This window comes from Mustela putorius, unplaced genomic scaffold, assembly GCF_011764305.1.
Source record: "Mustela putorius furo isolate JIRA1106 unplaced genomic scaffold, ASM1176430v1.1 tig00000129_pilon_pilon_pilon, whole genome shotgun sequence".
In the NCBI taxonomy this organism is placed as follows: domain Eukaryota; kingdom Metazoa; phylum Chordata; class Mammalia; order Carnivora; family Mustelidae; genus Mustela; species Mustela putorius.
The window spans coordinates 13,939,822-13,952,536 of record NW_025421290.1 but is presented as its reverse complement, the minus strand read 5'-3'; the positions used below and the strand labels follow the sequence as shown (position 1 = coordinate 13,952,536).

Sequence of the window (12,715 nt, the reverse complement as noted above, 5' to 3'; positions counted from 1 at the left end):
AAATAATTGTGCAAGTATCACAAAGTTCACATGAGCAAATGTTTACTTACAGTGTATCAGTGGTTCAGCAAAACCCCAGAATACTAGAGACTCTAAAGTCAGAATGACCACATGAAACTTGAACAAACCAAGGATGGCAGCTTTGCTCTTGTAATTTTTGGATGAAGGGTAACTGCTTGTTCAGAATCAATAAATGTTCCCAGGCTTTGATTACAGATATGACTCCACAAATACACTAAGCTACTTCACTTACTAGGGATTCTTACCTACGTATAGCATTTCAAACGGATGGCAGTTATTTGTGACTCCCAGTCATGATGAAGGTGTCTTTAGCTCAAGACAGAGTTGTCTGGTTCATTGTAGTTGTCTAAGCAGGACCATGGACTTTTGTTAATGAGTCCTCCTGAGAACTTGAGCAGTGCTCCCAAATCATGTGCATGTGTCCCCTAGTGGACACTGATTTGGCTTGTGGACTGTCATTGGATAAAGCCCATCACCGGTTTTTAGTCACATAGGTTTTTAAACTTTGAAAAGCCTAATGTCTGCCTCCCCTTCCTGAGACCATGCTTTTCCTATCAGGTTACCTGAGACTTTTCAACTGTACTGGCTGTTTGGGCACATGCTTCTGAGTTTCCATTTCTTGGAGACAGTCGCCATAATTTTATTGAATATAAGTGATGGTTACTAATGGACTTTGATTTCTCCCCCTTTTCTTTCTTTCTTTTTTTTTTTTTTTTAAAGATTTTATTTATTTATTTTTAAGAGAGAGAGAGTGAGAACGAGCACAGGCAGACAGAGTGGAAGGCAGAGTCAGAGGGAGAAGCAGGCTCCTTGCGGAGCAAGGAGCCCGATGTGGGACTCGATCCGGACGCTGGGATCATGACCTGAGCCGAAGGCAGCTGCTTAACCAACTGAGCCACCCAGGCGTCCCTCTCCCCCTTTTCTTTTTTGCAGAAAGGCCTACTTTGTTAACATTATTCTTGGGACTTTTACCATTTGTAGTCTGATTTTATCTCCATTAAAGTATTTTGTTTTTATTGTTACTTTTTGACTAGTGATTACTTGTATAATTCTAGAACTTCTATTTGGTAACACTTCCTTGTTTTTTAACGTCCCTTCTGGTTCAAGATGAAAGCTACTATCCATGTCAGGATTTCTTCTATTTATATCTTACTACAATAGAATTACTGGCATTTTATTCACAAATATTCATAAGCCTATTAATTGTTTGTTGTCTTCCTGTAGTTTAATCAACAAGTTATTTTCGACTTGATTTTCTGACTATGAAAAGCTTTTGCACTAATGTGTTGCGTGGCCTTTAAAATGGAAATGGAAAAGAACTAAAATTCAATTTAGATTATTTTTGCAGTATTTTTCTCAGGAAATCTGATTTATTCTAAAATTAAATCCAGACTTTTTATAATGTGCTGTTACATGAAAAGGGAAAAGTGAATATTTTGAATTTTTAGTTTTCGTTTTCAAAAATTATTTACCAAAATGAATGGAGAAAAACATTTAAAAACATATTTCATATCTATGGATTTTACATTTTAAAGTAGTGGTTATATATTTTAAATTTTATTTTAAAATCTCCTCAGTTTTTCCCCTTCCATGGGTATTTTAGATTACTTTCATACAAGCATTTTTTCTCATATCATAGGTTAGACAGAGGGAATGAGAAGGTTACTTGGTACAACACTTTAACTACACAAACATAATGTGATTTAGTTTTCCATTATTAACCCCAAACCATGAGATTTGGTACGCTTATGTTTTTCTTTAGTGATAGTATATGTTTAGAAAATAAACATTTTTATTTCAGTAAATTTTTAGAATACCAAAATCTTTTCTGAGCACCAAGTGGCTAGGTTGTGAAAGTTTTGTAATAATTTGCAACTGGAATACATGATACATTTTAATCCATTAAAAACTACTGGGAATGTATCAGCCAGAGTAGCAAGTAATTTTTGTTTTATAAATCAGAGTATCTGTCACCTTGCGAGTATTACCAATGCTGTTGTAAATTAAATTTAAAGTGGTATTTTAAAAAAAAACACACCTCCTGTTAAACAACTTTTATCTGTTTGTATCTCTTACTATAGATTATGTACAAGTAACATCTAAATAAAATAATACTTTTAACTCTAAAAAAAATAGGAGTTATATCTAAACTGTAGAAGTCTTTTGAATGCTTAACCTCCCTCAGAACCTTCTGTTTTATCTTTTCAGACTGCATTGAACTCATTAATAGCGTGATGGCACTTCTCCCTTCCAAAGGATCTTAACAAGGTAAGTGCGGAAAATGAGAATTAAGCTTTCCCCCCTTTGTTTCTTTTTTACTGAGCGGGAGTTTCTAGAGTCATACCTTCCGCATCTTTATATTCCTCACATTACCTCATCAAGTGCCTTGCAGTTAATTAGTTTTTCAAAAACAAACAACTAAATAAATGGGGACTAAGGAAAGCATCTTATAATAATCACTTTTAATGAATGTGCTAACTCTCTAAACAGTGTTTACATTTTAAGTTAGTTGAGGATTAAGAGGCTTTTAAAAGAATTTCAGGAGTCAGCAAACAGGAGGGAAGTATTTTAGGTTGGAGACTCTTGGTTTCCCTAGAAGTTTATGCTTGCTCTGTCTTCATTAAAACTGACCTTGTTTATACTTTTAAAAATATGAATATACTGAATTTGGAATATATTCAACTTATTTAGAGATACAGGCTTTTGCCATTTGTATAAAATGATCGATTTCTCTGTTTCAGTAAGTGTTACCAAGCTTTGTTATGGGCACTAAAGTATCAAGCCTTTTACTAAATCTGGTCAGTCCCAAATTCCCTAACTAATTCCTTTGTAGGAATTTCTTCCCGTTACTAATCTAGAATGTTGTCCAACTAACTTTTTTCTGAAACCAAAGCACCAAAATGTTCTGGTTTAAAGGACAACTTTAGAGTTCATTTATTTCCTCTTTACTTGCTGTTAAAAAAGAAAGAACAGCAGTAATTGAAAGAAAAATAAATTAGACTGAACTGATAAACTTGAAAAGGTTTCTGTTTTTGTGTCTCCTGTACAGCTAAAGGAAATAATGGCTCAGTTTTGTCCTAGCCATGAAAATAAGCATTATTATTGAATCTTAAAATAGATTTCTCTAAAATATAGACTTCAAAATATCCCCTTTATTAACCCTGTACAGATGAGCTAAAAAATAATTTTTAATAAAATGCTTACAAATAGAATAATTAGAAAAATAATTAAGTTCTTATATAAGGCACTGATTCAAAAGGCAAGAATATGTGTCTAGATTCACTCAAGACACATTATCATATCATAGTATAGTAATGGAAAAAATCCAAATTTACTGTATGAAAAATAGAAAAGACTAGCCAAGAAGCAAACCTGTTAGTGAAATACTAATTTAGCTTAATTCTCAACTAAAATTTGAATATGTATAGTGTCAAATGTCCAGTGTGCTCTGGGAATCAATTTGTTTTACAGAAGGGATGGAGAGTGTTGGGTATGCCCTGAGTTAGGTGAAAGCATCTATAGTAGTAGTCTCACCTCTTTTTTCTTCAGTATGCATTTTAAAAGTAATCTTTGTTCACTGACTGATGTCCTTGCTCACTGGCTTTCACTTACATTAGAGGTTCACTTACCTTCTTACTGCCCTACCCCAGTTTAGGTCTTCATAATCTCCCTCTTGGGTTATTCTAAAAGCCTCTTAACTGGTTCCCCTGCCTCCAGCCTTTTCTTTCTCAAACCTTGCAAAGACACGGCTCTAATAAGGTTACTACTACTTTGTTCAAAAAACCTTAGCTTTTCTGTGTTTAGTCTTTGTGGAGGATGGCCATGAAGAATCCTTGTGGTTAAGGACAGAATTTCCTAATGATAAGCTTTTGCGGCTTCTGTCTCTAATCTCTTTCATGTCATGGTCAGATAACTTTTTAGAGTTTGTAGGTAAGAAGTGCAATTTTTTCTGGCCAATAAGGAAAGCAGCTCACATCTCCCTTGTTAGATGAACTGCATAGTCTGGAGAGGTGAGGTCAGAATTCCTTCCTTCCCTTCCTAGCTGCTAAACTGAAAGATTTAGTTTCGGTTTATAGAAGTGAAATGTTACAGATTCTTACCCTCTAGCATTATCTCAGATATTCAGCAAGAGGCACACGGATTTTAAATAATTTTCTTAATGTCGAATTAAATTATTGGAAAAAAGGAGCTTCCCTGGAATTTATGTGTGTAGATGTGCTCTCTTCACCAGATCAAGGTGCTTTTGATAGTAATCACTAGAATAGATACTAAAATAGTCTAGAAAAACATCATAGCCCAGATTTACCTGGTAAGTTGGTTTTAATTTACTAATAATTGTGTATTTTAAAAGGAAAAGTATAAATAATAGAAGTATTACCGAAGTTTTCTTTGCTTGGAATTCAGAGAAGTGAAATTCAGCTTTAGCTCTATCATCTGAATTCACTGGAATTCCATCCAACATCTGTAAGTTAGGCAGCCGAAATATGAGCATGTGGCGATGTAATGTTTTTCTGCAAATCTGAATAAAGTTACACATAACAACTTATTACTTTAAGAAAACATTTATTTCAAAGAATCATTTTTATGGAGAAGGAAATTTAACACAGGTAGTAAAAATGACAGATAATAGCTAATTCGTTATAATAGACAGTACAAATATGAGCTCCCTTTTTGAAAGTTTTCTCAATTCCCTATTATACTAAATGCAGATTCAAACTTCTTAAATTTAGTTTTTGGTTTCTTCTTATTATTTTTAATTTAAATTGAATTAGCCAATATATAGTATATCATTAATTACAGAGGTAGAGTTCATTAATTCATCAGATGTATATACACTCAATGCTCATCATATCACGTGACTTCCTTACTACCCATCACCCAGTTACCCCAACCCCTTCCTCCTCCCCTCCGGCAACCCTCAGTTTCTTTTCCATAGTTAAGAGTCTCTAATGGTTTGTCTCCCTTGCTGATTTCTTCCCATTCAGTTTTCCCTCCCTTCCCCTCTGGTCCTCTGCACTGTGTCTTATATTTCTCATATGAGTGAAACCATAAGATAATTGATTCTCTCTGATAGACTTATCTCACTTACCGAAATACCCTCCAGTTCCATCCATGTTGATGAAAATGGTAAGATTTGTATCCTTGCTGATGGATGAGTAATATTCCATTGTGTACATATATACACAGAATATATACATACACACACATACATACACAAACACACACAAACACACACATTGCCTCTTCTTTATCCATTCATCTTTATCCATCCATCAGAACATCTCATCTCTTTCCACCCTTTGGCTATTGTGGACATTGCTGGTATAAACACTGAGGTGCAGGTGCCCCTTCAGATCACTACATTGTATCTTTGGGGTAAATATCCAGTAGTACAATTGCCAGGTCAGGGAAGCTCTATTTTTAACGTCTTGAGAAACCTCCATATTATTTTCCAGAGTGACTGTACCAGCTTGCATTCCCACCAACAGTGTAAAAGAGTTCCCCCTTCTCCACATCCTCACCAACGTTTGTTGCTTTCTGTCTTATTAATTTTAGCCATTCTGACTGGTGTGAGGTGATATCGTGGTTTTGATTTGTATTTCCCTGATGCCAAGTGATGTGGACCATTTTGTATGTCTTTGAAGAAATGTCTATTCATGTTTTCTGCCCATTTTTTGACTGGATTCTTTGTTTTTAGGGGGGTATTGAGTTGGACAAGTTCTTTATAGCCTTTGGATACTAGTCCCTTATCTGATACATCATTTTTAAGTATCTTTTCCAATCCTGTAGGTAAAAAGCAGCAGCTTTTTATCTTGATGAAGTCCCAATAGTTCATTTTTGCTTTTGTTTCCCTTGCCTTTGGGGACATGTCTAGCAAGGATTTGGTGTGGCTGAGATCACAAAGGTTGCTGCCTGTGTTCTCCTCTAGGATTTTGATGGATTCCTATCTCACATTTAGGTCTTTCATCCATTTTGAGTTTATCTTTGTGTATGATTTAAGAAATTGGTCCAGTTTCATTCTTCAGCATGTGGCTGTCCTATTTTCCCAGAGCCATTTGTTGAAGAGACTGTCCTTTTTCCATTGGATATTCTTTCCTGCTTTATCAAAGATTAGTTGACCATCGAATTGAGGGTCCATTTCTGGGTTCTCTATTGTGTCTCACTGATCTATGTGTCTGTTTTTGTGCCAGTACCATACTGTCTTGATAATTACAGCTTTGCAATAGAGCTTAAAGTCCGCCAAACCAGGTTTGGTTTTATTTTTCAACATTCATCTGGCTATTCAGGGTCTTTTCTGTTCCAAATTTTAGGATTCTTTGTTCCAGCTCTGTGAAAAATGTTGATGATATTTTGATAAGGATTGCTTTGAATGTGTAGACCGCTCTAGGTGGCATAGGCATTTTAAGAGTGTTTATTCTTCTAATCTATGAACATGGAGTTTTCCCCAATTTCTTTCATAAGTGATCTGTAGTTTTTAGAGTACAGATCCTTTACCTCTTTGGTTAGGTTTATTCAGAGGTGTCTTATGGTTTTTAGTACAATAGTAAATGGGATAAATTCCTTAATTGCTCTTTCTTCTATCTCATTGTTAGTGTATAGAAATGTAACTGATTTCTGTGCATTGATTTTATATCCTGCCACTTTGCGGAATTCCTGTGTGAGGTCTAGTAAATTTTGATGTGGAATCTTTTGGGTTTTCCACATAAAGTATCATGTCATCTGTGAAGAGGGAGAGATTGACTTCTTTGCCAATTCGAAAGCCTTTTATTTCTTTTTGTTGTCTGATTGCTGAAGCTAGGGCTTCTAAGTACTATGTTAAACAATAGTGGTGAGAGTAGGCATGCCTGTTGTGTTCCTAACCTTAGGGAAAAGCTCTCAGTTTTTCCCCATTAAGAATGATATTTGCCGTGGGCTTTTTGTAGGTGGTTTTTATGATTTGGGGTATGTTCACTTTACCCCTACACTGTGAAGAGTTTTAATCAAGAAAGGATGCTGTATTTTGTCAAATGCTTTTTCTACATCAATGGAGAGGATCGTATGGTTCTTGTCCTTTTTTTTATGAATGTGCTGTATCACATTGATTGATTTGTGAATGTTGAACCACCCCTGCAGCACAGGAATAAATCCCACTTGGTTGTGGTGAATAGTTCTTTTAATGTACTATGGATCCCATTTGTAGTATCTTTGTGAGAATTTGGGCATCCATCCTCATCATGGATATTGGTCTGTAATTCTCCTTTTTGGTGGGTTTTGTCTGGTTTGGGGATCAAAGTAATGCTGGCTTCATAGAACAAGTTTGGAAGTTTTCCTTCCATTTCTTTTCTTTCTTTCTTTCTTTTTTTTTTAAACTGCTTCAGAAGAATAGGTATTAATTCTTTAAATTTTTGGTAAATTTCCCTGGGAAGCCATCTGGCCCTGGACTTGTTTGTTGGGAGATTTTTTTTTTTTTTAAGATTATTTATTTATTTATTTGTCAGTGATGGAGAGAGAGCGAGCAAGCACAGGCAGACAGAGAGGCAGGCAGAGGCAGAGGGAGAAGCAGGCTCCCTGCTGAGCAAGGAGCCTGATGTGGGACTCGATCCCAGGACGCTGGGATCATGACCTGAGCCGAAGGCAGCCGCTTAACCAACTGAGCCACCCAGGCGTCCCTGTTGGGAGATTTTTGATGACTACTTCAATTTCCTTGTTGGTTATGGGTCTGTTCAGGTTTTCTATTTCTTCCTGTTTCAGTTTTATACATATCTAGGAATGCATCCATTATCTTCCAGATTACCTAATTTGTTGGTATATAGTTGCTCATAATGTGTTCTTATAATTGTTTGTATTTCTTTGGTGTTGGGTGTGATCTCTCCTCTTTCATTCATGATTTTATTAATTTGGGTCCTTGCCCTTTTTGAAAGTCTGGATAGGGGTTTATCGATCTTATTAATTCTTTCAAAGAATCAGGTTCTAGTTTCATTTATCGGTTCTATTTATCTGTTCTTTGGGTTTCTATTTTATTGATTTCTGCTCTAATCTTTATTATTTCTCATCTCCTGCTTGGTTTAGAGTTTATTTGCTATTCTTTCTCCAGCTACTTTAGGTATATGGTCAGGTTGCGTATTTGAGACTTTTGTCACTTCTTGAGAAAGTCTTGTATTGCTATGTACTTCACTCTTAGGACCACCTTTGCTGCATTCCAAAGGTTTTGAACAGTTGGGTTTTCATTTTCACTTGTTTCCATGACCTTTACAAATCCTTCTTAATTTCCTGGTTGACCCATTCATTATTTGGTAGGATGCCCTTTAACCTCTTACGTATTTGAGTTCCTTCCAAATTTCCTCTTGTGATTGAGTTCTAGTTTCAAAGCAGTATGGTCCAAAAATATGCAGGGAATGATCCCAATCTATTGGTATTGGTTGAGACCTGATTTGTGACCCAGTATGTGATCTATTCTAGAGAATGTTCCATGTGCATTTGAGAAGACAGTGTATTCTGTTGCTTTAGGATGAAATGGTCTGTATATATATCTGTGGAGTCCATCTGGTCCAGTGTGTCATTCAAAACCATTGTTTCCTTATTGATTTTCTGCTTTGATGATCTGTCCATTGATGTAAGTGGGGTGTTAAATTCCCCTACTATTATTTTGTTATTATCAGTTAGTTCCTTTATATTTGTTTTTAGTTGTTTTATGTACTTGGGTCTTCCTATGTTGGGAGCATAAATATTTACAATTGTTATTATATCTTGTTGGATTGTTCCCTTTATTATTACATAGTACCCTTCTTTGCCTCTTAAAATGTCTGTAGTACGCAAATCAATATATACATTTAATACAATCCCTATAAAAATACCAAGAGCATTTTTCACAGAGATAGAACAAACAATCCTAAAATTTTTATGGAACCACAAAAGACCCTGAATAGCCAAACCAATCTTGAAAAAAAAAAAAAAATAGCAAAGCTGGAGGCATCACAATTCTGGACTTTAAGTTATATTACAAAGCTGTAGTCATGAAAACAGTGTAGTATTTGCACAAAAAAAGACACATAGATCAGTGGAACAGAATAGAAAACCCAAATGAATCCAAAATTATATGGTCAATTAATCTTCAATAAAGTGGGAGAGAATACCCAATGGGAAAAAGATAGTCTCTTCAACAAATGTTGTTGAGAAAACTGGATATCTACATGCAGTAGAATGAAAGCCACTTTCTTACACAATACACAAAAATAAATTCAAAATGGATTAAAGACCTAATCAAGAAAGGGGAAACAATAAAGATCCTAGAGAGAATACAGGGCATTAATTTCTTTGACATCAGCCATAACAACTTCTTTCTAGATAGGTTTCCTGAAATGAGGGAAAAAAAAGCAAAAATAAACTATTGGGACCCCATTAAATTGAATAGCTTCTGCACAGCCAAACGAAACAATCAACAAAACTAAAAGATAATCTACTGGATGGAAGAAGATATTTGCAAGTGATATATCTGATAAAGGATAAGTATCCAAAATTTATAAGGAATTTATAAAACTGAGAGAGAGAAGTAAAGCAAGAAACAGGTTCTTAACTATAGAGAACAAACTGATGGCTATTACCAGAAGGGAAGTGGGTGGGAGGATTCGTTAAATAGGCAATGGGGATGAAGGAGTACACTTGTTACAGTGAGTACCAGGTGATGCATGGAAATGTTGAATCACTATATTGTACACCCGAAACTACTATTATACTATATGTTCGTGAACTGGAATTTAAATAAAAGCTTAAATAAATAAAAGCTAAACCAAAGAATCAGTTACGATGCTAAAAATAGTTGAATAAATAATGTTAAAAACGTCAAAAAAGTAAATTCCAAGAAACTAAAAGAAGGAAATAATAAAGGGGGGAATTATTGAAAAAGAAACCAAATAAATTAACCACTTGATAAAAAACAAAATATGGTTCTTTGAAGAGATTAATACAATAGACAAAGCTTTAGCAAGACTTATCAAACATAAAAGGGAAAAGCAAAAATCAACAAATTTAGGTATAAAAAAGATGAAAAAGGGCGTCTGGGTGGCTCAGTGTGTTAAACCTCTGCCTTCAGCTCAGGTCGTGATCCCGGGGTCCTGGGATCCAGCCCCGCATCGGGCTCTCTGCTCAGCAGGGAGCCTGCTTCCCCCCCAACTCTCTGCCTGCCTCTCTGCCTACTTGTGATCTCTCTCTCTCTGTCAAATAAATAAATAAATAAAATCTTTTAAAAAAAGATGAAAATAACACAAATACAGTGGAGATTTAAAAAAAATTCATGAGCGTATTATGATAGTAATACACACATATAAATACATATGTATTTATGTACAAATAGTATACATACATATAAATTTTAAATTTATATAAAAACTTATATAAAAAAGGACAAATTTATAGAAAAATTTAGCTTCTCAATATTGACTTTTAGAGAAATAGAAAACATGATTAGATTTATAGCCTTTAAATAATCTGAATAAGTAGTTTAAAATCTATTTTCAAGAAATATTGATCCCAGATTGTTTTAGAGATAAGGTTTAATTATCCAGGTGCCTGAGTGCCTCAGTGGCATCTGCCTCCCACTCAGGTCATGATCCCAGGGCTCTGCTGGGCTCTGCATTGGGCTCTCTGCTCAGTGGGTTTTTCTGCTTCTCCCTCTCTACCTCTCCCTTCTGCTTGTGTGTGCTCTCTCTCTCTCAAACAAATTTTTAAAAAAAATCTTTAAAAAATGATCTAATTATCCTTCAAGGAACACACGAGTTTTTTCCTATATAAGCTAATTCATAGACTCTCCAGAGAAAGCTCCCAATTTATTTTATGAGGCAACATCAGCCTTGATGAACTTAAAAGAATAGCATAAGAAGATAATTACAGGATAATTTTACTTAATTCCATAAATACAGATATACTATATGAAACCTTAGCAAATTGAATTGAGCAAAGTATAAAATATGACTACATAGTATTCAGTTTAGGATTAATGATGGTTTAACGCTAAAGCAGGTTAAAGAGAAAACTATATTGCCAATTAGTCAAAATCCTATGACTGATATCCACTTTATGATAAAAACAGGTAGTAAACTGAATTAGAAAGGAACTATTTTAAAATGTTGAAGGTTATCTACCCATAACCTATAGCAAACTCATATTTAATAGTGACAATTTCAAAGTGTTTTTTGAAGTCTGTTACCTGCTATCAGTGCTTCTATTCAACACTTTAGTAAAGGTCCTAGTCAACACACTAAGAGAATTAAAGGAAATAAAAAACACAAGGATTGGAAAGAAATGAGTCATTATTGCAGATAATATGATGGCCTACAGAGAAAATCCAACAAAATTTACAGTCCATTAGAACTAAAAAGAGAGTTCAGCAAAGTTCCTGGAGAAAGAGTAACATGCAAAAATCAGAATTCCTATACTTCAGCAACAAACAATTAGAAACATGTAAACAAATGTTGTTTAAAATAGCTATTAAGACAATGGAATAAATCAAACCAAAGATTATTAAAACCTTTAAGAGAAATCTAGAAATTTTATTGGAGAACACAGATTAAATGTAGCGATGGATATTCGTGCTTATGAAGGGGAAACCTCAATACTACATATATTAGGGGAGACTGCTTATTGTATTGTTATGTCCTGGTTTGAATCGCTCTCTCTGATGTGGCACTACTGGCTCTCTCAGCCCCTCTACTCCTCTACTAGGAGCAGAGTGACTTCACTGATAAACTGGTAAAGATTAAACTGAGCATATTTAACTCCTGTCTTGGGAAGGAACATATTGCTACAGAATGCCCTTTCTTCCTCCTGCAGAAGCTCTCCTCTGTGGAAAGAATTCAGTTAAGTATTTCCTGTTACTGGGTGATCATGATTGCTATTTCTGGGATCCGTTAGCAGGCCTCTTTGGCTTTCTCATGAAGCTAAGTAAAATATTTTCCCCTCTCCATCTGCCACTGTTTTATCTGTCAATTTGTTCAGATGTTAGGTGAGTCAAGGTGCTGCTCATTTGATCCTCCAAAACCTCCAACAGGAAAAATAGCAGGTTTCTCCCAAAATTAATTTACATATTCCATGCAATTCCAAATAAAATGTGGAATTTTATGTGACAGCAAGACTGTCACATAACTTCAATTTCCTAAAACTCACAGCAGTTGTAAAGGGCCAAGAACAGCTGAGACAGTGAAGAGAGAAAAGAGGAGGAGGAATGGAAGGAAAATTAGAGGTGCTTTCTCTACCAGACACCAAAACTTAATATAAAACTTTAATAATTAACCAGTATGATATTGATACAGGGATTGACAATAGTCCAATGAATACAATGTGGAACGCTGAAACAGATCCTCTTATATATTTTCACCAGTTGAAAGAGGACAGTAATCAATAAATTGTGCTTGGATAACTGTCTACACATATGGAAATGGATAAATTCCCACATATAAAAATAGATTATATACAACTATAAACTAAATTAACTGATTAATTATAAAAGTAACATACTCACTGGATTGCCATAAACTGTAAGCTCTTTGAGAGAAGAGATACCATCAAGTTTTTCCAGTTCTGCCATATCCTATTCAAAAGTTAATCAATAAATTACTATTTGGGTAGATCTAATATTTTTAAATATACACTGTTTTGAAGTAGTCATATGTAAGTGCTGGATTACAGCTAGCTCATGATTGAATTCTCCAAAGTGAGCTTG

At 34.9% G+C, this 12,715-nt stretch overlaps 1 protein-coding gene across 1 annotated transcript in view; it reads right to left on the bottom strand.

Annotated features, from left to right (window-relative positions):
* Positions 1-12,715, bottom strand: part of LRRC9 (leucine rich repeat containing 9) — a 143,302-nt gene that overhangs the window by 39,662 nt on the left and 90,925 nt on the right. The window contains exons 29-30 of the mRNA XM_045074580.1: positions 12,515-12,583; positions 4,400-4,540 (exon numbers count right to left, since the gene is read on the bottom strand). Of these exons, the coding sequence (XP_044930515.1) occupies positions 4,400-4,540; positions 12,515-12,583 (210 nt within the window). The remainder of the gene's footprint in view (positions 1-4,399; positions 4,541-12,514; positions 12,584-12,715) is intronic.